The 27,910-nt window shown below is 42.9% G+C and overlaps 1 protein-coding gene across 1 annotated transcript in view; it reads right to left on the bottom strand.

The window, feature by feature from the left end:
- Positions 1-3,633: 3,633 nt before the first annotated feature.
- cacng2a (calcium channel, voltage-dependent, gamma subunit 2a) overlaps positions 3,634-27,910 on the bottom strand; it is a 60,364-nt gene continuing 36,087 nt past the window's right edge. The window contains exons 2-4 of the mRNA XM_073494879.1: positions 25,832-25,915; positions 5,571-5,711; positions 3,634-4,169 (exon numbers count right to left, since the gene is read on the bottom strand). Coding sequence (XP_073350980.1) covers positions 3,634-4,169; positions 5,571-5,711; positions 25,832-25,915 — 761 coding nt within the window. The remainder of the gene's footprint in view (positions 4,170-5,570; positions 5,712-25,831; positions 25,916-27,910) is intronic.

Here is a 27,910-nt window from a genome sequence, read left to right as displayed (position 1 = left end):
GTCCTAGAAAGATGCCATGACTGTAAATGTTTTACAGTCATGAAAGGCACAGTAATATATTGTGTTTCTTTTACTGCGAAAAATGGTATTGTGATGTAAAATTACATTATAATCCTGTAATAAGAATCTGCAGGTATTTTAAATCTACAAATCTACCGTAGTTATGTTACAGCAAAGTACTGTGGTTTTATGTTAACCCAACCATATCGCTTGTTAGCATGCTAGCCTTTCAGCCTGTTAGCCTGTTGTTAGCATGTGAGCATGTTAGCCTGTTGTTAGCATGTATTCCTCTGTTGGACCACTCATAGGCCTGTTAGCCTGTCGTTAGCATGTTAGACTGTTGGCATGTTGTTAGCTTTTTTTTTACACTAGTATAATTGGCAGGAAGTTGCAGCGAGTGTTTTCTGACTCCATTAATCCACTTTCACATGCACACACACACTCATGTCGACATTGGAGTTTGTCGGACATTTGAGGGCCAGTGTCTGATATTTTTGGATTGTGATTCCCAGTAGTCGATTATAGCGTGTTATCACCATTTTACAACAGCGGGCAGAGGCTGTGGTTTTAGCAGAGCACACAGGGTTTTATGTCTGACAACTCAGCTTTTATTTTTTATGGCTGTATAAAGGCTGATGTATGAAGGCTGGTGCCAATATTTTGTGGTGATATTATTCAGTGTCGGGAAAAAAGCGGCCATCGTCGAGCCTGTTTCTGAAAGTATTTCTTCATTGTATCTCATTCTTCACACAACTACATCTGTGTACAACTGAGTGCAACACCATGCATACCTGCCTGGTGTTTGGCTCTACCTTTGTAACACATATGAAGACGTTTGTATGACCACACACCTTGTACGCACTAGTTATTTCCATGCATACCCTGTATTCTCAAAAAGAAGTTTGTATGACATGTTGCCCAACCACTCTGAAAGGCAAAACCTGTTTTTAGCTGCTTTGACGGGATTAAAAGCCAACTGTGACACAGACGGTTGAGATGCATTGAATCATTAAATAATGGGGATACCAGTGCAGTTTCAACCTCTCCTGGGTGGCATTCAGTGTTGAACTCATGTACGCGTAAAAAAGTGACAGAAATATTTGTGCAAACGCTGAAAAAGGAGCTTGAGGAAGACGTCCGAACCCTTCTGACTTTAATACCTCCACACAACCAGCCAGTCGCTTTGTGAAGCGGGTGACAGTGTTGGATTGTTGGTTTTGGAAAGTTGCAGAAATCATAACTCACAGCCCCACCAGCGTCTGCTGTCTGAAAGGAACCCCTCTGGAAGATCTTCAGTCATTATTCAACTATCTGACGAGCACCTCTGTGGAGTAGAGTGGCACCTTAAGCTTCACAACACATACCCTTCCTTAATTTAAGCCTAATTCCAAACTTAATCCCCAAATAGTCCTTCAAAGAAGTGAGATTTGCAAACATTTCCACAATCTCAAAGGTTAAATTAATCCAGAAATGAAAATTCATTCATTATCTGAACCCGATTTTCCATCGGCATGGTGGAGAGCAGATAAAGACTGAATTCTTATTTTTTGGGCGAACTTATCCTTTAATTAATTTGCCCAGGAGAGACTTAATGAACTGATTTTTGTTCACAATGTGATTAATATAAGTATACATACAGTCCCATACGTCCTTTGTTCCCAGGGTCACAAGATGATTAGAGTAAGAATGAACATTTTTATTGGACACAGTTATGTTGACGTCAACTTACTAGTTTTTCCCGAGCTGTTAGCCGCATCTCGTGGTCTCCATCAGTAAACAGAGTGAGTTGTTGCGGACGTCATCATGAGAGCGAGAAACTTCGGTCATGTGATAAGAGGTGAAAACAGTTGAAAGAAAAAACATTTGAAGAACAAAACAAAAATGAATGAAAGCTGAAATGAAACAACCTGAGACTAAAAAACTAAAACTAAATAACTAGTTTGGTTGAATAACCCGCGATGCTTCATTTCAAAGGACCAGAAGCCAAAAAGCCTGCGAGCGACTCCTCTATTCGACAGCCGTCCATAAAAGGGAAACAGCTCTACAGACACGATGATGCGACAGACAGACAAGTGTTAGTGCTGAAAACTCACAAACAAGGTGTTATAAGGGAAGGTGTGTTAGAGACACGCAGTGAAACATGGTGATTTGTTCCCCCTAGGGTTCGTATTTTATTCATCAGGACTTGATGCATCCAAGTATAGGATCATTCGGTTTTGGCACCTTTAAAGATTTCATTTTCAATTCGAACAACACATTAAAAATCAAAAAGAAACAAAGAAATGACTAAGGCTGTGTGAGTTTTAAAAATAAAATACATACATACATATATTTATATATTTATAAAGAAATCAACCAAACCATTTTAAAAAAGCAGTTTTTGTTCAATGTAGATTGTTTGGTTTGTCTCACAAAAGCAATAAGATAAAATGAACTAAATAAAAAAAAAAGAAAGAAAAAAACATAAGAAAAATACACATGAAAACATTAATACTTTAAACTTTAGCGTCTTTGCTTTTTTTCCCCTTATAATTATTAACCTTTAAAACTTAAGTTTCTCAAGAGCAGATTTGCTGTAATTTTATAGCATGCATTTAATTCCTGAAATTGTGAGTCACTTAGCTTCTCTTGTACTATTTCATATTTAACTTTTTGTTTTTTATTTTTGTGTTTGGCGTCCTCTTCTTTTCCTTCCCCTCTGCTCCTTCCTTTGTTATTTTGTAAGAAGTCGTGTTTGGAGTCTTTGCTTTGTGAACTTTGTTGACCCCCTTGTTGTTGGCTCTTTCTGGTCAGGGGTTCAAACTCTCCCGTTACGACCCTTCCCAAAAAAAGAAAGCGAACAGGGACTGAGAAAAAGACGAGAAGGTTCTGTTAAAAGAATAGATATTATTCTACTGTTGTCTGTCTGCGTCTGCCTAAAAGACCTTCTCTTGTTCTCGACCTTCAATTGAACAGATACTAAAAGAGTCTTTTTCTCGTCTTACCAACAGCACTTGGTTTTAGTTAACTTGTTTTTTTTTCTTTTTTGCTTCGGTAAAGTCTGTAACTCTTGATTATTAACGTAATAATTTATTTATAAAAGTAATACATATATATAGTACCTTTGTTAGAGATTACAGATTGGGCTAATTCTTACTGAATCCCAAACTGTAACAATTCACAGTTTTAATGCAAAAAATGAACAAATGAGTCAATAAATAAAAGAGGTGTATGTCTGAGCGGCGGGCTGGCTGAGGGGGAGCTTGACCTGTTGCTCCAACCAAACATGTGGGGCGAAACTGTCAAACCAAAGGGCTATGAAATCATGAAATCTTTGTCTCATAAATGCCCCGGCCCTCCCACCCTCCCTTTTAGTGCCCCGGACCTCACAAACAAACTCCTGCCCAAAAAAATGACAGAACTCGCTTTCTCGGTACAACCTGACCCATTCTCGCTGCTCTGCCATTCAATCCAGGAACACAGCAGACTTGTTGAAACTCTCTCAACAATGGTAATGGAAAAGTCATGCAGCTGAACAAAAAGAACAAATGTCTATAAACATGGAAATCCATCGTCTCCCGGGGCGTACTGCACCCACAGGGGTTCCCGTGTCTCCTGGTCTCCGCCGGGCTGGCCTGGCTTGTGTCGACTCCCTCATACCGGCGTGGTGCGGCGGTTCGCTGTGTTGGTGTGGCTCGAGTCTTTCAGGTCCTTCTGGATGCAGTTGTGGACTTGCAGGAAGTTGTGGTCCCTCTCAGAGTTGTAGGTGGCGGTGGGCGTGCCGGAGGACTTGAGCGTGTCCCGGGGCAGCGTGTACATGGAGATCTCCGTGGATGGCAGCGCGCTGAAGCCCTTGAGGCCCACCGGCGAGGTGTCGCGGGAATGTGATGGGTCTGTGGAGCGGGAGGAGGAGCGCGAGCGACGTCTGTAGCGGTAGCGGTAGCTGGGGATCCGCGTTATGGCCGAGCCTTGGAGGTAGTCGGCCGCGCGCGCCCCTATTCGCAGCTGTCGATGGCGGTCGATGAACATGTGCACTGCTAAGACGCCCACCATCTCAGCCATGATGAAGGAGAGGGCGCCGAAGTAGAAGGACCAGCCGTATGAGTAGCTGTTCTTCTTCGAGTCGCTTTTTGAAGGGTCCCCCGCGTTGGCTGATATGTACACGATGATCCCGATGATGTTGCTCAGGCCTGGAGGACAGGTGCCACACATCAGGAGAAGGGTGGGGTTCATGGGGAAAAGGACAAAGACAAGAAGACAAGAAAAAAAGAAGACAGAAAGTATCAGTCAGGATGAGCTCATAGACCGAGTTATTCTTGGTATGCTTTACTTAACATGCAGTATCATACTCAATATGTTTAGAGCGCTGATTCATGCACTGTACACAGTGTACTAATCCTGGCCAACTCTCCATCCAACATGACTGATCGTACACTCCCAATCTCTGCCCTTGCAGCAAGAAACAAGGCGGCTTCAGGTCTTGACGCAGATCATTCGAGACAGAGTATAACACGATAGAGCCCATCATATATCTCCACATTGTTAGTTTAGTCACACACGGAGAAATGTTTGACATGCTGTATCGTGGAAGATGGATCATAGGGAAAGTGTGTCAGGGACACCATATTTTTAGAGACGAATCCCAATGGGTGGCTTTTAGCCCAGCAACAGGATCAAGAGAAAAGAGGACAAAAGACGGAAGAATAAAAGAAGAGACTTGTGGCTGCAGAGCAAGAGAAGACAAACAGCCCCGGACAGACCAGTGCAGACCACGTGGCCTTTTTAAGTAAAGAAAAAAGGAATAGTTAAAATTGATTTTTACTAAATCATCTGTATTCGTATCCGGTTTAGACCGTGAGTGAGTGGGGTGTGGGGAGTCAGAATGTGTTCATTTAAGCCTGAAAATTATATAAGTTGATCAGAAGTTGCTGTGTTTATTATCTATTAGAAAACTATTTACAGAAGAGCCTTGGAGTCGAGCTTTGGAACAATTTCTTTTTTGATCACAGGAGAAAAAACAAGATATTTATAAACTTCGGTCAGCTCTCCAAAATCTGAATTTTCCTCACCACAAGTATGGATATTGATACATTACCCGGATGATACTGGTACTCATAAAAAGTACAGGATACTCATTTCAGCCGAGTACTAGCTCAACCTTAGTTACTTTAGATTGTTTACACATTAATTTTCTAGGAGGTAGGTGATCTACAGCTTGAGAAATGGGTTAAAAAACAGTGAGTGTTGTTAAACATCATGTTTTTTCTTTGCAAAATGAGATTCTTATCTGTAACTTGAATGTGATGATATTACATTAGTGGCACAACTGGGGCAAGTATGTACCCGACATGTATGAAAGAAATATCAAGTGTTATTACTAGGATCCTATAGACATCCAGACAGGCATCCATGACCTTGACTCTTGGGAAAATAGCTTTAAAAGCCAAGGAATGAATATGTAAAATATAAGCTTAATATATTTTTTTGGTGGTGATTTTGTAAGCTTTTTATTCATGAACCAGTGAAGCAGCTGCAGGAAGCAGTAACGGAGTTTAGCGACTGTGATGTGTCACTGCTCAATAAAAACTCACCTGCAGACACAAAGAAGATCCCTGCGCTGAGAATGATGTTGTGGCGTGACTTGTAGAACTCACTGGCAGCTATACACAGGCCTCCCATGAAAAGCAGGATGACACTGAGGATGGGGAAGATGCTGGAGGCTCGTACCGCACCTGGAAATCAGCGGAGGACAGCGGCGAAAAGAGAAAAGACAGAGGGAAGGAGGCGATGGGAAGAACGGGATGTGATTTGGTGTTCACGCAGAGAGGAGAACAGCCAAAGGGGGAATCAAAAGAAAGAGGGGGAAATGGCAGTGGCGAGTGCGGGGATGAAAGAAGTGATGAGCATGTAAAGTAGAGGGAGCGAGAAACAAAGAGAGGAAAGCACATTAGAATCCATTTCAGCATCTGCTCCTTGTGTGTGAGCACATCCTAATCAACACCCCATCAGGCCTGTGAAAGACTCCATCAACACCGTCTAGTGAGAGTGTATCCCCACAGTGAGCCTGTTACCCAACCTTATGTAATCACACCGCTTGACTCTCCCTCTCCCTCTCTCTCTCTCTGCACTCTTCTCCGCAGACCACAGAGCTAACTGGCTGCTTTATGTAGCATCATGTGAATGGCAGTCAACAAAAGTGCTACGGGGCTCTGGCATGTATATGAGCCAGGCCGCAGTGCAGAGGGATGTAGCCTGCGTCCTTGAAAAGAAACAGCGTCCTTGCAGCTAATTATCAAGAAGCAAAACCTGGAAAACTAGAGGAGGGATATGATGTTACTTTTGAGGTCGAACCAGGGTCAAAAAACACCCTAATTTGTCAGGTTATATTAGAGTCATATTAGTGTTTGAGAAGCAGCCAGTTGTTTGAGTCATGCAGGGGAAACAATGAGAAAAGCTCCCAAACCTGTCCTTCCCCCCCCCAGTCACCTCCTGCCATCCTTTCGCCTTTCATACTTTACCTCCCTCTCTCTCCTGTTTAACATGCACACTTAAACTTTCATCAGGCTGGTTTAAATTTTCACCACTTCACCTCATCTCCCCACGTGGCTGCCGCCTCAGCACTTTCCCAGCTTCTCCCCAAAGTGCTGACGCCAGGCTGGGTGGCTCTGTGCTGAACTCGGCCGCCTGCACCTCCACAGGGACCCGCCGGGGCTCCCGGCGGCCCATCTGCCTGCATACCTGCTGCCATTCATCGCTTCCCTCCCCCCATACACCCTCCTCTCTACCAGGGATCCATTTAACCGCTAACCCCCCAACACCCTGAGGCTTTGTGGCGCCCGGCGGGCTCGATGGGAAAGCCAACCTTAACCCACAGGCTGATAGGCAGCAGTCAACAGCTGCAGTGGAGGAAAGTGCCAAGCGGTGGCCACGGCTGGCTGGACGCTCATCGCTCATCCTCCACTGGGCTCTCAACAGTAACTACAGCAAGACCAGGGCCTGATCAGGCTGTGTGTGCTGATACTGTGCTGTTATTATGCATGCAACCATACATACAGGTTATTTACAAAATAATCCTCCAAAAGTTGTCAGGTCTCCAGAGCACCACACCCAAATCTGTTGAAACAGGCTGTGTAAACAACAGCACAAGTCATAATCGGTAACACTTTACAATAAGGGACACAAAATTATTTACTAGGGAACAAATAAGTAACTAACTGCCAGTTAAATATTAGTTAGTTAACTCCAAATCCAACTTTATGGAGTAGGCAATAACTAGTTAATTAAGGAATGAGTGAGGAAATAATCAAGAACGAAAGGGAAAAGGAGACCTGTTAACTAATAGACAGATACGCCGTGAGATAACATTGAAGCAATGAGATACTAATTAGTAACTACTCAGTATTATGTGTTACCACTAAACAGGAGTTAATCAGAAATCACTCATGAAGGAAGTGGTCAGTATGATCGATATTCATTATCTAATCATTACCAAATGATTCATTAATATAGGATCTCCTGGTCTGTTCTATAGTAATTCACTATTATCTACTTATTAATGATTTATCAATTATCAAGTCGTTCTTGATTCACTTATTTCCTAATTAACTCATCATTAACTGATCATTACCTACTCATTAACTAATGGTTTACTTGCAGTTAGTTCCTCATTCGTTCCTCAATTGTTCCCTAGTAACTACTCAAAATGTTGTGGCCCGGTAAGCATGCACTGATTGGCTGATCCCACTGTCCTTGACATACCATATATAAAAATATAAATATATATATATATTTCTTTATACACACAATGTCTTGCAATGTACGAAGCTGTTGGAAAATTAGAAAAGTTTGATAATTTATATTTTTTTCAAGTTTTGACCAAAAAGCACTTTAATATAGCAATTTCATGGGGAGCTAGAGCGGGTCGTCCACTAATCACAGGGTTAGTGGTTTAATCCTTCTGTCCACTTGTCAAAGTGTCCTTGAGTAGGACACTGAACCCTGAATTGTTTCCGAACACATTGCATCATAGCTCCGCCACTGCCGGTGTGTGTGTGTATGTGTGTGTGTGATGAATGAGTGGCAAATTGTAAAGCGCTTCATCTGTTAAGGTAGAAAAGCGGTACACAAGCGCAGTGCATTTGTCATTCATCGCCATCAACAAATTGTTAAACAACTCGGTGGCCTGGTCAAGCTTTGAAGAGCAGCAGCTTCATGCCAGTCTATAATATCCCCTTTAAATACAAGCCGCTGCCGCCTTGCTGACATATAAATTATGAGAACGACAGTAAGAGCGAGGGATTTACAGTGATGCAGGTAAAAAATAAGAAGACAACATGAGATTTTTCTGAAATTATATGATTATTGGTCCTTGAAGGAAAGTCACTAAGTATCGCCTTTGGAAGTTATAGTGTTTTCTTATAATCTGTGCTGTTTCAGAGGCATTTATAGCATTAAGGCAGCAGCGAAGGAAAATAAGACATACATGAAGGCTGCAGAAACCCTCCTCCCACTTACAGAGCACAGGAGGCGACACAGTATGTTCACAGGTTTTATATTCTGTGTGAAAGGTTCATGTGCTGATTACAGATCTTGCCTTTTCGGGGATAATGTGAAATAGTCTCAAGGACATTGTTGGTTTGCCAGATACCTGCCAGATTGCCCTGAAATTTAATACGGTTATTTGTGGTCTCCAGAGGCAGAATACTAATGATTTTAGTGACCCGCTGACCTTTGTGCCTCAGCCACAATCAGGCCAAAGCCTTTCACGTGTACACTTGTATCAAAATCTTACAGGCAGATTGGCAGGAAATCTACCAAGTGCTTCATGATTCATAGAGAATTGCACACAAGATATTTATTTTTTTAATTGGCAGGTTGCCATGATATTTGGTGAGCACTTTATTGGATACAAACATTAATTTTTTATCCCAAAGCACTGGTGAGGGTCATTACAAATAAATATGTTCACACTATCTGTCTAACACTTTAAAGCAGGCTGTAGGGGCCACTTGTGTATGGAAGAGAAAATAATTTATACGTACACATCCTGCAGTTCAAATCAATCTTCACTGGGGTTAGAGTTAGGGTCTCATAAATGCAGGTTTGTTTAAATAACTTCCATGGTGTGTGTAAGTTAAATGCAATGTATTTTTCTTTTAAACCTGTATTTTTGAATTAATTTTGAATTGCTTTGAAATCATTATTCAAGTTTTAAATGATGTATTTATTGATTTTTCTTAGGGGTTTGATTTTGTTCTTTTTTTTAATATAAACTGTTTTAAATTTTACCTGTTTATTTATTATTAAATGGATTCATTAATACATTAAAAAAAACATTTTATTAATTCACATTTTATTGCCCATTTAAATATTAATCAAATTGAATGCTTTATAACAATTACCATGACCTCCGTACTTTTGTTTTTTTCCTTTAGCATTGCTACACAGTAAAATCTCACAAAGTGACTTTACTTAAAAAACTGTGAGGAAGCCGATAACCTCAAAATTACCAAGCAAAGTAGACTCATTTTAAGTTTTTAGTTTGTACAACTTAAATTTAATAGTCTGCTTTACTTGGTAATTCTGAGTTAATCAGTTTCCTGACTGAAGTAAAGTCAGCTTTTAAAATATATTGTGCTTTCTTCACATTTGGTTGTTCTTTGTGTATAAAACCTTTGAACTTGAACACTGTAGCTTTCCGTGTCGCACTGATTGGATGGAAATGACTGCAGCTCTTGAGCCGAAGCTTAAGAACATTTTGCATCACTAGCGAGGACCTTTATGGATGTGTTTTTGACCCAACCCCGTAATGTCTCTGCTCCCTGTCCCACCTATATCCATCAAGTCATCATTCAACATCATGATGTGCTTATCACTTTCTTTAACCTTGCCTGAAAGAGCCCGGAGAAGAAGACTTTAATGCCGTTATTCACCTGCGGCCATTTTTCTTTCTGTCTCTGTCTGCCGCACACCGTCATCTCGTCGTCTTTGTCACCCAGCAAACGTCCCCCCGTCTCATCTTTTCTTTCCCTCCATTTTCTCTCTCACTTAATTCCCACTCAGTCAAAGCACAAGACCATTTGAAAGATAAAGTGTCATCTCGCCCTCCCCCTGTCTTTCTCCGTTTCTCCCCCTACTCTCCCACTTGTCTCCTTGTGCAACCAGAGGGGATTGTGGGGTTTAAGGTTACCGGTGAGGTGGGTTGATTAAATATTAAGTTGTCCCGAGAGTTGACCCTGCTCCTCTGTCCCGCTCTAAATGCATCGCTCTTCCTAAATTCCCCCTCCATCTCATGCCTCCATCCCTCTATCCTGTTAACCCTGAAGATATTGACACGGCCGTTCACAGCACATTACCTGGGAGAGGCCACCAGGGCTCTTTTTCATCCATCAGCTTCATTTGCAGAGACAAAAGAGGGATAGAGGGCCAGCCAAATTTATTGATTGTTGACTGTGGGGCTTTTTAATAGTGCGAGATCTCAAGGTGACACGAAAAGTTCAAGAAACCTCAGAGAGGCTCCGTTGCAGAGAGAAAAAGGTAAAAACAGGTCAAACATCACAAGGATTTTACAGATATAAGCGTGTCTGCTTTCTGCGTTTTAAGCTTTAATAAGTTGATTCTGCCTTTTTTCATTTCATGGATATTGTTTTATTCACAAAATCTGATCTCATTTAGCCAAAAAATATCACTGGGAATTTGTTAAATAGTCCATTTCGGTCCAAACTAACAGATGTATGTTTTAGTTTCTAAAGCTGTTGCTAAGCCTTTACAGTTTCACACCGCCTATGTGACTCTGATCAGCACTGCTGTGCTGGACACTCTGTTTCATATAGATGCAAATTAAAGACACGTACATAAAGATTTTAATGTAATCTTTAAACTGAATGCCTAATTGCAAAATATAATGAATGCATTAAGGTCGAGTCAGTCTTTCTTAATTTAGACATGTCGACAAGCCCGGTTACTTAAATGATCTCAGTCAAACTAAAACACTAAAATAAAAGATATATATTCAAACCTCTGGGACACCAAGGATAAGCACTCGAGGCTAAGGGGTGTCAATCAGACATCGTTTGACACCCTGGATTCGATTCCCAAATTCAACGAAAGGAAAGGGGCAAGGCTTGTCTCTTCCTGCAGTTAGCAACAACAAAAAAGAAACAAAAAAACACCCCTACGAATCAAAGCTTGTCTTTGTTGACAGATATAATAAAAACAATGAGTAGTGAATGTTTGTTATTAGTGAAGATATTTGCTTGTTGGCTTAGTTAGCCAGCTGGTTGTCCAGGAAGTGATCCAAAAAATAGCGAATCCTGGGGGGCTACTTTCTATGTTCACTCTTTGTCAGACTTGATGTTTAAGTTTATTTGAAAAGCTTTAGATGCTTGTGCTGCTCGCCTTGATAAACATGTTTTTGCATTTCTGCAGCTCGGCAATGTTCGTTCTTTCAAGTCCGACCGAAGTACCTATTTTGGTCGCCAACAAACACAGCTGGAAATTGTCCAGAGGTCATCTTAAACATGTTCGGTGGTGTCACACTTACAAATGCTGAAACGCAGCCCTGAACAGCTGTCACTGGCTTGCTAGCCTTCTCGCCTGTCACTCCACCGCCATCCCCTCCACCTCCTGATACGAAATTCAGGTCGTAAACATGTAAAGTGAATGCGACATTACACATTTTGTAGAAATGTCAGTGTGGCACGTACAAATGTGATCAGTGGTTTGCATACGTTAACTTGTATTCTGGCGACTGGGCTGTGAGTTATTATGATAAATGAGTCAAAATAGCCACAATTATTTCCCAGGATGAAAAATATAATGTCAAACCTGCATTAAAATCTTATCATTACTGCATGTGTTGTTTAAACTTTTCCTCCCACAATCCCAGTATCTGCTTTGAAAAGCCTATATTCAAAGCCTTCTTCAAACCACATTTTATCCACAGATATGAGAACTCTGTGAGAGCTGGTCTCTACAGAACAAGCGCCTCAGGTTTGGAGAGCCTCTGACAAGTCTTGATAGGGTTTGTGATGCTGGAGCTTTCCAGGGCAAGAAAATCCAGCTCATTTGCATGACTTCGAGGATCGGCTGGCCTGCAGTGCTCCTCCCAGCCCCGTTCATTCTCAGTATTAACATCCATGTTTAGCTGCACACTGAAAAGTGCAGTGACCTTCACAGTGACCTCCCAGCATGCACTGTGCCTTCCCTGGGATCGGGCTCCAGTTCGCTGCCTCTGGGTTTGGCTGACCATGCTCTACCTCGGAAGAAAAGGCTGAAAGTCCCTGCAGATTTTTCATGTCAGGATGCACTCTGTTCTCCTGCGTAATACTGAGTGTGTCAGTGCTCAGATAGCCGTGTCTCCGAGCAGTTTGTTGCCTGCAGTGAGCGCCGATGACGGGAATTGTTGGAGGAAACAGGACAATAACTATGCCCCAAGGCGGTGAGGCTGCCACCTATTTCAGACATTTCCTCCCCACATTCTGGAGATTTCACATCTTCACATTTCCATCTTTTAAGGATCGGCTGAGCCCCTGTCAGAGTTTTGTATCCTGCCTGGAGGGATGTTTAAGCACAGCAGCACCCCGGGGGGAGGCAGGCAGAGAGACTGACAGGCTGACAGATAGACAGGGACTAGTCTCTGCAGTGCATGGGTTAGTGCAGAAACAAAAGGACGGGACCATGATACACCACGTTTAACAGTCCTGCACAGGGTGAGACGAATATATTGATTTGTTGATACACTGAGCTGATGTTGACCTTCTATTAAACCAACGCTACTGGCTAATAATGTCAGCCACCTCTGACTTATTGAATGTTTCTTACTGAGCTGACATGTACAAAAAAATATTATTATTTCATTTGACTTATTTCAGCATCTCATGGCGACATACACGCTGAAATAAATGAAAGATAATGGCAATTTAAAGCTAAAAAATAAAGTCTTTAAAAACTGGCACGTAGAAATTTGTATACATTTTGTAAAAGACTGAATTACCAAAAAAAGAGCAACTGTGATACTCGATGACCAACGATTATCTCAATCAAAAAAGACAAAAGACAAAAGACAATGGACATTAAAAGGCTACCATAAGTCCTGTGGCGACTCTCCCGTGTGGTAAAACCACTGTCAGTCTCCGGCTGCTGAAAAACAATGACCCCGTCCAAATGAAAGCTTTGACCTCCACGCTAATAGCTAATGACAGCGGCAGCGTCTTGTGTTTCTGAAGCCCTCGCCTCGGCCCACATGAAAAGATGCTCTAGGGAGCCCTGTGATTAGCACCGAGGTCGCCGTTTTGATTTGGGTCGAGGTCACGATCACAGAGAGTCGCGCATCTTCAGTTTCTTCCCCAAAGACACCCACATTCATGTGACACCCAGTTAAGTCTGAGCTCTGGACTCTTTGGCAGTCTTTGGCAATAATGGTTGGTCACATAGTACACTGTGTTTGCAAATCATTTTTATTATAACTGACCATTCACTACCTCTCCCGATCATAGCCTGACAGCACGGCCTTTCCAAAAACCTCAAAATACAACTGCCAACGTGTAAGGAATGGGTTAAACATTGTGATTATGTGCTCCAACTTAAGTTGCAAATGCTAATATGTTAAGCTAACTATCTTGCCACCTCGTAACCTGGCATTACTTCCAAACGCAAGGGGGATTAGCCAAAAAACTACCTTGTGTTGTGGGCTTACAGGTTAGAAAAATACCTTTTCAGGACTGAAACATTGACTGTATGGAAGTTAAAGATGCTAGGCTACTATATTAGAGTCTAAAGACATTAGCAGCTCTGTGTCCTGCACTTTATTTATAATTAGCCTACATTTGATTAATTAGTGATAGTATTTATGATACAGTAGCTACTAAAACAATTTGGCTAGCTATAGCTGATGCACCTTTATCTCTAGATGCTATTTTGTTTTTTCTGGGCGATGTAGCCTAGCTTTAGCCTCGGTATGCTGCCGACCCACCAAATGCACTTGAAGACCCTTATCTCATTTGGAAATATTAAAAAGTCAGCCAGAGACAGAGCCAATTTGCGGAGATTAAATGTTAGCATTAGCTGAAGCTAGCTAGCCCACCTAACGCTTATAAAATCTGGAAGCAACAGTTATTAATTCACGGTTGTCGGCTACAAATAAAAAAACCTGTGAGAAATCTAAGTCCATTCTTTCAAAATTGAATGTGAATTTGATGATATATCTTCCACTGTTATGATCAGTTAGATCCATCTTTATTTGCACAGCTCTTTACCTGTCGAAGAGGGCTCATCTACATTTGCATACAGTGAGATACATTTTCAGTATAAATAATAGGAAGTTGCATCAAACTTTTGTAAGTTCTACTCAGACGAGACAGAATCTGGAAGAAACAAAACAAAATCACAGCTTTTTCTCAAACACTAACTGATTTCTATTTATACCGCTTGTTATACTGTTTGCCTCGTGATGATTGGCACTTTTCTATTTACCACCACTACCACTTTGCTGTTTTCCTGTCAGTAGCCGAAATGAGAATTGGCACACGAGTTTACACTTCCACAGATGGAGGAAATCTCATCTACTTTGATTTTATTGCGCAAGAGCGCTGAATGTCGATACTATTTGGTTTCTCTGATCCTTCACATATATGCAGGCAGGAAGAGGCGACTCAGTTACGCAGATTTTTGGAAAGCAATGAGGATGACAGACAGAAAGAGAAAACTTATGAGGGATGTCGAAACACGAATGGGCGATGAATGATAGGCCTATTTAAAATGTGTAATTTCTAGGAAATGGCCAGAATTCGAAGGCAGCTCCCCCCCTGAAGGTATGAGGTTGGGAGTTACAGCAGGAAACGGGGCTCCGTCAACCAACCTCCCAGTAAACATGGCTGGACACCAAATTGGGACTGAACACAGCCTCTGAGACCGGCAGATGCCAGTTTGAAGACAAGGGAAACAGTATGGAGGCGATCCGCAGCAGCTCTGACCAAGACTATGACTCCCGAGACAAAAAGACATGACACCACGAGAGAGTCGGGTATCAGCAGCGGGCTAAAATGACTGGAGAACTTAAATCGTCATGTAAACATGAAGCTACAGGCAGCAGCTGGTTGGCTTAGACTGGAGAAAGCTGGCTAGACTAGCCCACTGTAAAAACACAACCTGTTGTTTACACAACCGGCTGGTGGTGGCAGCTTCATATTGAACAGATATACGTTATATGAGAGGGTTTTCAATCGGCTCATCTAATGATTCATGAGAAAGTGTTTAAACACACTTCCCAAACTTCACAGAGTGTATCCTTCATGTCTGCAGAGTACAGCAGCGTTCAAACAGGCAGTGTCTCGCTCTGCCCGGCCTGTTGGTGGCTGCACCGGGGCAGGAGCTGTAGTAATGAGCGATGGATGCTGGTTTAGCCCCGCCCTGCTCTGTCCTCCTGCCAGCATGCGTGCCAACCTGCTCACAGAGACACAGGGTGAGAGCGGATACTGTGTGTACTGTATTGATTGGCACGGCTGCAGCTCAGGCTGGTGTCCGAGCGCTGGCACTCTTCAGCGCTGGCTGACAAACAACTTAATGAGACTCAACACCCATGCAGGCCCGTGGCTGGGTTTCCTACAGCAGCTAGTCTTCCTCAGTGCCACTGTGGCTTCACTCATGCAACCTGAGTCCAAAAGCTAAATAATCTGAATATTTAGAGGCATTCAGGCGCTGACTGGCAGTTGCTTTCATTTCCTGGAGCGGCAGGAAACGAACACATAAGGGAGCCAATCTAAGAAACCTTAAGTTAGACTCTAAATATTATATTCAAAGTTAGGGTTCACCTCTAAAGCTGCTTGCTCTAGCTGTGGAAAAGTCACTAAAGATGCGCTAATTATGTGACTTTAAACACCAACAGGTTGCACCAGTGATGATTATGTTAATGTAAATATATAAATATTATAAATAGGTTGAATATTTATGCTAATTTTAACCCTATATCACATCACTTTGAAGGATCTGTTTGCACTTTGACGTTTAAAGGAGACCTATTGCTGTATGCTTTTTCGTTTTTTTTAATGGGAGCTCCTCTCTCCCACAGAAAACACTGCTCCTTAAACGCCTCGTCAGTGGTCCCACCTCAAATCCTGTGACTTCTTGACATCACACTACATCAGCATGTCACACATTTGCATAATTTATGCCTATATTCAGTGAAGTGAAGCTAACTGGAAGCTGAAAACACAAGCGAAGACATGGTGAACGGTGCTGGCTCAGACGTGTGTGAGCTGACCAATCAGAGCAGATTGGGTATTCAGGAAGCGAGGCTTAAAGAGACAGGAGCTAAAACAGCGAATGTGAATGATTTCCACAGTATCATCAAAGTTTTTGACAGTTGGCTGTCCAGTAAAATACATCAAAGGGACCTAAGAAAAGAGATAGAAAGTCGAATTTATGAGATAAAAAGAAATGTGATAAATAAAAGTGATATGGTATTATTAAATGTAATAATTTTGACTTTTTATCTCATAGATACGATTTCTTTTCTCTTTATGACTAACCATGGTAATATTGTTTGATTCAAGCTTAGTTTTCATCCTATTTTTTTCTTTACTTGACAGAAATGGGCTTCTGTCATAAATCAGACATCTCTCAGTCTAAAACCAAAATAAAACTGATTTAAATCCAATTAATCCATGATGAGAGTGCGAAGGGTACCGCCAAATTTGATGAACAAATTATTTTAAGAGCACAAATGATTCAATCATCTTCTCATTTGCTCTGTAGATCTTTGCTCTCTTTTAGAATACAAACAAAAAAGTCAAGGTCACATTTGTTCCCATTTCTGGAAAAGTTTAACTTCTGCCTCTCCTTTTATAATTAGCTGAAGTTATGGAAATGCATTAAACATAACGACTGTACGCACCAACAGTGCACACATGTACAGTACGTGTGAATAAACGTGCACTCTGTCCTCTTCACAAAGGCATCCTCCATCCTTTCCCTCTCTCTTTCTCTCTGCCTTTCTTACTTTCTTTCTCTCTCTCTTTCATTGACAGGGTTGAGAGGAAATTAGCATTGGCTCTTAATCAGCCTCCCCCAGCCCAGAATGTGCTGATGTGCAGGACAGGGTCATGCTAATCAGGTGCCTCAGCTCCCAGGCACATTGATTTAATACTACAAACGCTTATTAATCCCCTCCACACCTCCTCCTGCTCCTGTTCCTCAATACCGAGCCCTTGCATCGTCCTCGTCCTGATCGGGAGGCGTGTTGCCCCACGGCCCCGACTCTCACCCCGCACAGCCCCCTCGTTACCATCAACGCCGGCATTAAAACATCCACGATGCATCTCTCAAAAACAGTGGGAGTGGCTTGCGACTGCGTTAAAATACACAGTGTGAAAAAATGTGCATAAACAAAGGAAATTAGCTTTGGTGGCTAAATTCAAAATGTGCAAGAATGCTTACGCAGCTCTCGGCCTGCTGCATCTGAAAGCTTATGTGTCTTGACAACACACCTCGCAGGCAGAATGCAATTTGACTTGAAATTGATTAGAAAATAAATGCGAGTCTCTCTCGCTGGCGTTTATAAAACAGAACAAGAGTGAGAGCTGAGATGTTCAGGTTTGACATTTAAGACACCTCTGGGAATTCAATAATAAGTCGATTTGTTTGTATTTACACTCATTTATGTCGTCCTGTTCTTTTATTTTTTTGGCTTTTCTCTGTTTTCTTTATCCATTTCTCATTCCTCTTCTCATAACTTCCAATAGATATCTACTCATTTATATAAAATGTTTATAAAAATCAGCTGTACTCCAACTCACAGAGAACAAGAGCCACGTAGTAAAACTTAGTGCAGTATTGTAAAACAGGAATAATTGATTTGAACTCTTTTAGCCATTTAGCTTCATATAAACTGATACAAATTGTTGATTTATCAATTAGTCATTCAACAGAAAATTATTTTTGGTAGTTTGTTAATGATTTAAGGCAAACGCGCCAAAAATTAACTTGGTCCGACAGCTTAAATGTGAACATTTCGAAGTTTTCTTCGAGGATCTTTGGGTTTTGGTGGTCGGGCTGACAAAACAAGTGACAAGGAGACGTCTTCCTGACGTGCAGGGAAATGTTGCTGGTGGTCCACATACACTCGAGTGTCGCTTCAGGAAGTGATCCTAGATTCAGGTAACTAACTAAAGTGTCAAACTTAGAAGTGCAGGGCCGCTGATCAGCCTGCTGTATTTGACGCTGGGACAATGACACTTGATTGTAAGTCAACATTTGAGCACCACTTTTCAAGGATAAAATGACACAAACCCATAAAAGTACACAAACACAACTGTACAATATAAAACAGGTCTGTTTGTCTAGACTTAAATACTTTAAATGCTTACGATCATTCATAATCAAGATGTTTAGTTTAATCGCTTTGCGAGCACTTCCATCAGTCTGAATGTAAAGCTGTACACGGATGATCCCGGCACATACACACAGCTACCAATCAGAGCCCAGCGGTGCTCCCGCTGAATATAGCTCTGTCATATTAACATCACATCACACATACAAAGGCGGGTCAGTGGAACACAGAGCTCGCTCACACTGAAATCACTTCACATGACAGGCCCGCTCAGACAATTAAAGTTCCCTCCACAGAACACATTTCAATTACTGTAATTACCCTCCACTCCACCGCTGATGTCCCAACAGATCACGGCTGAACGTCGGCGTGACAGTGCCACGCCGGAGCTGAGCGTGTCCAACACCACACATCATCAGCAGGCAAGTAAACGCCACACTGAGCTGCTGCAGCGCAGGTTTTTATCTCTGGTTACATCAATAGTGTGTAGAACTGATTACAATTATTAATTCAAATGTTTTTTTTTCTCATTTGTTATCTTAAAGCATGCAGCAATCAGAATACATGAGAAATATATAATATAAGAAGGTTTGATATGAACAAAATGTATATTATAGCCTGTCTGTTACAATTTTCCCGAGCCACATATTGTGTACATCAGTTGTTTTTTCTTCATGTTGGAGCAGCTGGAGGGCATTTAGCTTTTTGATTGCATTTGGATCAGCTTCTCCTCCAGCTTGCAACACTAAGACCGTTCTCATTTTGATATGTTTTGCACCAAAAGTGGTCAAACCCCGACGCTCCACTGCTTTGCATCTGGAGATAAAAAGGACTCAAGTACATAATATGCCGTTCTCTGTCACAACGGTGGGAATTTTCGGGGCTGTTTCAGCTCGCAGCCGTTGAATAAACTGCTCTGAGATGCAGGTGCAGCCGCCTTTTGATGATGCCCCAGTGACAGCCTAACGCCGCAACTCGTCCTGTACTTTTCTAATCTCGCTTTAATATGAGGACACACTCTCTCACCTCTGTGTTTTACAAGCTGCGCCGTCTCCATATTCCCCCGTTAATAAGATATAAAGTTAGAGCGCTAGCACTCACTCGGTCAACCAGGACAAAAATGATTGGCTTTTAATTTATTGGCTCATGTCTGTGTGCCGTGTGTTTTATGTATCAGTCGATGGGTTCCTTATTTGTTGCTAGAAGTACAGGGTGCTCAATGTCACCTGCTAAAGCGAGCACAGACGATAACTTCTTCGACTAGTATTAACACATTATCTACCCTTGTGACAACCCCGTCTCAGGTCATGTGATCACATTAAAGCCCTCCGGTAGGGCCCTCCCCCTCCTCTCGCCACACACGCACACTCTTGTAACACAAACTGCTACTAGAGACTCTGCACTGGTGTTGTTCGCCACCCCCTGCGCTGCCCTACAAGCCCCTGCGTGTCCTGCCCCAGACCCATTGATTTTATCGGGCGATGCCAGTTCAGGCCAGCGTCCAGTCTGCTGCGAGGCCCCAGGGTGACACTGGCTGTGACAGGCCTGCCCTTCTGTCATCAATGTCAGCGAATACTCTCAGACGAATGCATGCGAGCACCAGAGGCAGAGATCAACGCTGTCTCGGGGCGTAAACACCCGGGAGAGTTTCATAAGGAAGTTAATCAAGGGTGTGAGAACAGTCCTGTACCTTTTCTATTATCATTGACTTTTGACTTGTTTACATGCTGGAACTTCATGCCTTAGGGTGACCACATACTTAGTCTGACAGTGTTTGGGTATGCAGTACAATCACCGGGAAAACGCTTGTTCTTTAAGAATGCATATCCAGATCGAATACAGATCAATCGGATCCAGACCACATTGAGAAGGTCTCTCAATCGAGACACTCTGGATTTCAAAGCGTCACAACAATGACATCAAATCCAGTGACCGAAGTGCATCAGAGTATGGAGTACAACAACGCAGAGAACATCAGTCCGTGGACAGACGCCGAAATAAATTGTCTGATGCTCATGATTCTGCATTGAAAAGCCGCACCATCAGCGAACGCCACCGCTGCCGCCAACGTTGGTTAACACAGCAACCCATGCAGATAGATTGGTAATGTCTGCGCACAAAAATCTGATCTGATCACTTGCAAATTACAATGTCTTGTCTTAAAAGAGGCTCTGTGGAACGTCTGTGTTGTGCTGGAAGCCAGTCGCTAGTTTGTTTCGGCGGACTCCATTTACATTGCACAAAGTCACAAATCCGACCCGAGTTCTTCACAATGAAATCCACAGTCTGGCTGAAAGATTTAACTCAAACGAATCATCTACAGGCTTAAATAGGCAACCGGGAGAGATGTTAAAGGTCTCGTTTTTCACGTCACTTTACAATCCTCTCACATAAAGCCAATAAAAAAGTGATTAATACATTTAAACTGCTTCAAATTGTTACAAAGAGCCCCTTTAAAGATCTGATTTGCCTCAGGTCTCAACAAAGTTCACCAGCTCGCCTTAAACTGTGTCTGTCTGCTGCTTGGTGCTGAGCAGGTCGTGTACAGTCGGCTTTTAAGAGCTTCTCGCTCAAAACAGCTGCCTGCTGCGGCCGAAAACAACCCTGTCACAGCGGTGAGAGTGAGCCTAGCTGTGGCAGAGAAAGACAAAAACAACAAGCTGAAAGAAAACTGAGGGGAGCTGCACAGTCGAGTGATAACTCTCTCAGTGTTTTGTCACTACGAGCGCCCCCTTTCACACCGAGTAGTCATGTGATAGTTTGTTAATATGAAAATATTGATTAGAGCTGCTTTAAATTAATGACGAATTTGCAATCTTGCATCATTTCCTGTTCAAATAACACCCAATATCAATCTCTTGATTGTTTCCAAAACAGAGCAGTATCAACATCAGAGCACAGTGCACACTTTAAAGCGCTAGTCTACACTAAGGAACTGGGACACACTGCATGATTGGGGATTGTTTCCAGTGGGCTGCTGGGAAAAACAAAGGGGGTTTTTGATGTGAAAAAACAAGCAAACACACAGCCTGGAGCAGGAGAGAATGTTGTGGCAAGGACTAAGAGAAAATGTCTTGATAAAAAACACAAAACACTGAATGAATCAGCTGTGAAATGATGGCAGACGGAGTAAGAGAATGGATAATGGCTCCTTCATCTTCTGTTAGACCTGCTGCAGGTTTGTTTTAGAACTGAAGCTCTAACAAAAGTAGGATTGGTTGATCAACAGAAAAATAACAGTTAAGGATTTTCATAATTCGTTAGTAGTCATGTTTCAAGCAATAATAGTGGGAAAAAGCCAAATGCTCTCTGGTCTTTCTGCCTTTCTCTGTTTGATATAATTGTAAAGTGAATATGTTTGGGATATTTGAAGACGACACTTTGGTTGTGACGGACATTTGTTCACTGCTGTTTGAGATTTTGTCAGGGTTAACAAAAAGGGAGCCAAACGCAAGACACGTAAACGCAGGCAGGTGAAAACAAAAAGCGAGCTTTAATGAGCTGATCGTCCAAAAACAAAAAATTGAAATACAAAATACAAAGTCCAAGCAACAAAAACAGAAGAAGCAGGCAGGCGAAAATCTGAGAAACAAAAAACCAAAGAAGTGCTAGGAACACAGGCAGGAACACAAGGAACACAGGACTGACACAGGGAAACAGACGAGAAAAACGCAGACTTAAATAGACTAATTAACAAATGAAACACAGGTGAACAGGAAGAAAGATGGGAAAAGGACGAAGGGAGGAAGTGAAAAGCAAAACATGACACATGAGAGAACTACAAAATAAAATAGGAAATAACTTAACCAAAAACTCAAACCGTGACACATTTCACACAGTTAACAATTGATCAATTAACTAAAAAAAAAAAACAGTCCTTTATATTTTATAGCAACTATCACTTTTTATATCAATTAGTCTGTTTGGATTGCGGATTATTTTCTATTTTCATTCATCGTCTACAAAATCTTACAAAAAAATGCCCGTCACAATCTCCCAAAGAACAACTTGAATTTATCAAATTGCTTGTTTTGTTCAAAACCTTAAAATATTTCATTTATTCTCACATAAGTCAGAGAAAAGCAGCTGGAACCAGTTTGCTCGACTTGATGAAATGTCTTTAACGCTTAATAGAACATCAAAATAGTCGATGTGTTATAAGCACAGTGATATCCAACATTTCGTGACACAAAAACCTCTGACTAACAGTTAATTTCCGACGCACACGCCCCTCCTCCCTTGACGTCTCCCTCTCTATATTACACTGAATTGATGCCTTTCAGTTTAGTATTAGTAGCTTGCATAACTGGGCGTTTTCTTCCCCTCTTTCTTCTCTCTCAGCTGCTTAGCGCCCAGTAGAGCAGTGGATGATGGGAGCTCCGACACGGCATGATCTAAAAACCCACTGGCGCTTTAGTGTGCCTCAGCTGGCTTATATAACCCCGTGTGGATGTGCAAACTGACTTGCTATTGGGAGAGCTGAGGACTCACAGAACAGACACACACACACAGAGAAGCCACTGATATGTTTGTGTGTGTGTCAGCGTAAGGACAGCAGATCAGAGTGTGTGTTTGTGTGATGAAGAAGAAGCGGGGGTGCATGTTTAGGAGAATATAGTCAGATTTGTCTCAGCAACCGAACATCTCCCTCCTCCTCCTCGCTACGCTGTTTGATGACATCACCGGTGTGTCCCCTCGATTTTGGACCGGCGAGCTCCCCGGTGATGTCATTTCCGCCTGGGCCTTCACCTGAAGTGACATCATTCCTGTTGCATAACTATCTCCCCCTCCTCTCTCTCTCCTGCATGTGAGAGCAGAGGCAGCTTTTCCCCGTCTTTGGCCACCCAGAGGCGCCGTGAAACTCCTCATTATGGAAATACCAGGTGTGTGTCCGTGAAATGGAAAATGGGCAGATATGAAAATACGTCTGAGACACCCACCGCGATGCTGCGTCCTCTGTGACCTCTCCGTGCACCCAGGAAACAGCTTAACGCTTTGAGCTCTCTTTCAAGCCGGAGAGATGACAATAGGTGCTGTACGAGTCTGACATGAAATATTACGGGTGTGAGGGTGAAGAGCGGCAGAGTGTGGGAGACAGCGATCGAGAGAGGCCTGACCTATATAAGAAGGAGGCTGAAATATTTATGGATGTGAGTGTCCTAATTGGCAAGCCACTGGGAGCACTGCGGCCTTCTCCTCCAATCACAGCCTGGGAAGAGGTTAACACACACACACACACACGTGAGTGCAGAGCGGCGGTGGTCCGAGAGCCAGAGCGCGGCCTCTGTCCAGCGACCCTGTCATCCCCAGCCCGGGAGACGGCTCTTCATAAGACTGATCTGCCTTCGCCGCTGCTCCAGCATTGTTACAATCATTACCAGAGCTGTTATCGTAACCGTTCTCTCTGGCACATATGGACGGGAACAACCGCTCAGAGCACTAAGTCAAACACAGCCTAATTGGCTGGGCTTAATCTCCAGCACTGGCACGCACGGCTCAGCTCGGCTCGGCTCTCCGAGAGGCCTCAATTACTGTCCCCCGCCGATGGAGACGAGGAGACGGACACTTTCTGACTTCTAGTTATGAACCACTGCGGGCTGCAGCAGGGCGGGGGAGGAGGGGATGAGTTGTACCACATCAGGGGTCAACAGGGACTCGGGACATCGGTTTGTTTATCAAATAGAAATACATTTTATAATCAGTGTTGAGCATGATATTTTTAGATCTTTATAAAAAAAAGTAAAAAGTGTTCGCATTTCTCGCTACATTAATGGGTAACCTCATCGATTTCATGTGATGCACACTGGCCCAAGAAGACTTGTATCCATAAGCTCACACTGTGAAAGAAGTGGAGTGGAGTGGAAGTGTGAAGTATCAGAAAATGGAAATACTAAAGTAAAGTCCCTCAAAAATGTACTAACAGTACAGTAAGTACAGTACTTGAGTAAATGTACTCAGTTACATTCCATCACTGTCTGTATCCAGATCCATGGTGTGGAGTTGGAAGACGCCCGCTCCTCATCTCTGCTTGAGGATATCAGCTAGAGGCTACATTGGCCACTCCTAACATAACATAAAGCGAACTGCCAGGTTCAAGGTTGAGTTGCATTGTGGGTAATGCAGTTGGCAGGCAGGTTTAGACAGATATCTCTCGTTCTGCTTTTCCTGAATTCCTTCCTGAATCTCATCTTATCATAGTTTGTGTGATTGTTAATTGGTAGCGTAGTCTTTTAACTGCATTACTTAACCTTTAAACAAGTCTGCAGCCTCCACACCCACATGTTACATACCGTGTATTTAACTAATGTAGAAAGAGAAAACAAGACATTATGGGTTTAACGAGCAGCCAGCCTACGTTTTAGAGATACTCAATGAGCTGCCTTAATGTTTGCCACAGTGACCGAGGACGCAGCAGCTTTCACAGAAACCCTCCAACCCTCAACAAAACCAGGATTTCCTTAATGTAAGTTACCAGTGACAGCTTACATGAGCGAACCAGCTAAGAACACACAACGTGCCCCTGCGGCACCCAAACACGTTTGACGGCAGTTTCTTCACTAAACACACAATTAAAACTCTCACAAACACTGCAACAAGGATGCCAAAACTGGACTACATCACTTGGACTACAAAATAACCAATTTACTCCAGAGCACTGATATAATGAAATACACATATGTTGTAGACTATCAGCAGCTTTGGAGTGATGCTCTCCAAAAAGTTTCTTTCATCAAAGCTGTTTTAACAGATTGCTTCACGAGAAGACATCCAAATCCTCCTCATTGGACCAGAGCAGCAAAACTGCGACATTTAAGTTATTCTCCCTCTGAAATGAAAACTAAATCAAAATCTGCCAAAGCTAAAGTAGATTTACTGAGTTGGTGTGTAGAAAAGAAGCAAATTGAAGATGTGGTAGAAAAAAAGAAGAAAAATTCTCAATGTTTCTCTGTGAAATTTGAACTCTGTGACTTCATGACTGGTCTGTAAGTCACAAATAACGTCTCAGACGCATTAATTGGCCAATCAGGAGAGAGTATTGAGCTGACGGTACTAACAGTACATCATGAGCTCCGGGTCATTGTTGTGATTTTTAGGATTAGCAGGCAAATGAGTTCGACAAGCATCTCCATCTTGCTTGCACAAAGGAAAAGAGAGCAGAAATCAATGGGCTGTGTTTACAGGGTACACAGCCGACTGTAACACTGCACGTTATGTTACACACAGCCAAGCAGTAAAAACAGACGAGCTGCTTGGCAGGACTCAGCCTGGCCGGCGTCGTGCTAAAAGCAGGCAGAGACAGCAGTGACACGCGGGCCAAGAGCAGTTACTGGCACGGCGCTCCAGTCTGAGACGGAGCAAAAAGTGGGACAAATTTTAAAAATACAGTAAATGTCTGGAGAGAGAGAGAGAGAAAAGCCTGATGTGATTTTCTTTTTTTCCAAGACGAACGACCAAGCAGCAAAAGAGCATCAATCTAATGTGTACGCAGCATTTCTCTGTGTGAGGACAGGGAGACGAGATACTCACGTAAGAAGTACTCGGATGGGTCCGCTTCGTAATCCGTTTCCTCGGGAAAGTGGTCTATCTGTTTACACATCCCTTTTAAATTTCCTGTTGGGGGAAAAACAGAGAAAACAGAGTTCAGGAGAGTTCACACGAGAAGGCACCGACGAGACAAACAGCCGGGCAGCAAACTTCATGAAACACTTCAGCTTCTTTGACAAATCTGCCGCTCTCTCAGTCCAAACAGAAGACACGGTTTGATGATGTGGTGAAGCAGTGTGGGATCATGGGAGTGGTTGTGTTCACATGGACCCTAATGTTCCACTTACAATCAATAAAAAACCTCAATCACAAGAGACTGATCTGATCCAGCCTGATCTGAATGAATTGTCCATCAGAGAGAGGGGTGGAGTTAACCTGTGATGATCTGTTCAACAAGAAAATGTTAGCTCCTGATAACATTCCGGATAACGTTAGGTGACGTTATTTCTAGGTGTCATGGTTTGGGTTTTTGGCTTAGTTTCCTGTTTTATTTTGTAAGAGTTATCCTCATGTGTCATGTTGCGTTACTTCCTGTCTCTCTCTTGTTTTCCCGCCCTTGTGATTGTCCTGATTGATTTCACCTGTCCCTGATTAGTCTCCTGTGTGTTCAGTCCTATCCTCCTGTGTAGGTCTGTGTCTTTCCCTCTCTTAAACCTATTCTGTTTTAGCTTACTTTCCTATTTCTTAACTTGTTTTAATGTTTTGTTTCTTGATGTCTTGCTACTTGTTTTTAATGTGTTTTAAATGCAATTCTTAATGACTTTTAATGTCATTTTTACACACATCCTGTACGTTGGAATCTAATCAGAATGATTTCAATCAGATTGAAGAAATATGGTCCATGTAACCACGACTAGTGGCGTTCACAGATGAGGTAATGTATTCAAGTTTGTGCCAACTTTCTACCTTACTCTCTGACGTGTCATCTCGGACACAACACCTTGTTGTCTTAGACAATCAGACTGCCTCTTAAATTTGGCATGTTTTGTACATGTCGCTGCTGATATGGCATAAAAAAAAAAACAGACCTCAAGCCACCTGCAAACCATTTTGAGGACAGGAGATTGAACGTGCTGCTCAACAAAATAGTCGTTTAGTTGTAGGCAAAGACGATCATTCAGTTCACATCAGTGGACCCTGTACTCTGGTCTCACTTAGGCCAGAACCCGCTCTTCAGAATCAGACCTGAGCACCGAGCCTCTCCTGCAGCAGGTGCCAGCTTGTAAACAAGAGCAGCGCAGCTGGTGCGACCTGGAGCCGCTCCAACTTCTCTGCACAGGGAACCTCATCTCTTAATGCTCGTTCATTTGACTGACAGCTCGCCGTCCAGCCACTCTGTCCGTCCAGGAAGCAGCGCGCCGGCTTCCCTCTCCTCCCCCTCCCACTTCCTCCTGTCTGCTCTCCTATATTCGCCGCCTCTCAGCAGAGGTTTGGCATTGATGAGGTCACTCAAGGTGGCGTGGCGGGGGAGGCGCGCATAAGGCGGCCATTACGGCGACCTGCTGCCGCGGCGAGCAGGCAGATGCCCGGGCGTTTGATTGGACCAGATTAGCGTTTCATTAACTTCTTCATCTCCTCTCCCTCCAGTGTCCCTCTAATTAGGTGAACAGGTGTTGGCTACCATTGTGCCAGGTGTTGCAGAGGAGGTTTTGGCAGCGAGGCATGATGGGCACAGCGGGGTGCGGTTATTACTTTGTGAATGGCCCACATGCAGCGGAGAGAGAGGGACCCCCCGGTGATGACCACTCAGACATTAGAGAGAGTGTCACCTGGAAAAAAAAAGAGCCATCAAAGCGTCCTCGATCTGCTCTCCCACCTGCGTACAGTACTTGTGCCGGGGCTACCTGCAGGCTGGCAATGGCCACCGTCTGTTTAGAGACTCAGCTCAGGACGGATGTATTTAGATGGAGGAAACGTTTGCTTTGTCAAGTTTCCAACACCAAAAGGAGTCGAAAACATGATGGATGTGAGGGGGGTTGCAGCCTCCTCATCGCTCCACATACAGTAGATCTCATGTCTTTATCTCTTCAGTGGACGTTTAAGTCACAGGCTTCATGAACT

This window comes from Pagrus major, chromosome 23 (genome assembly GCF_040436345.1).
Source record: "Pagrus major chromosome 23, Pma_NU_1.0".
Classification (NCBI taxonomy): domain Eukaryota; kingdom Metazoa; phylum Chordata; class Actinopteri; order Spariformes; family Sparidae; genus Pagrus; species Pagrus major.
This window is presented reverse-complemented; position numbering and strand designations above follow the sequence as displayed.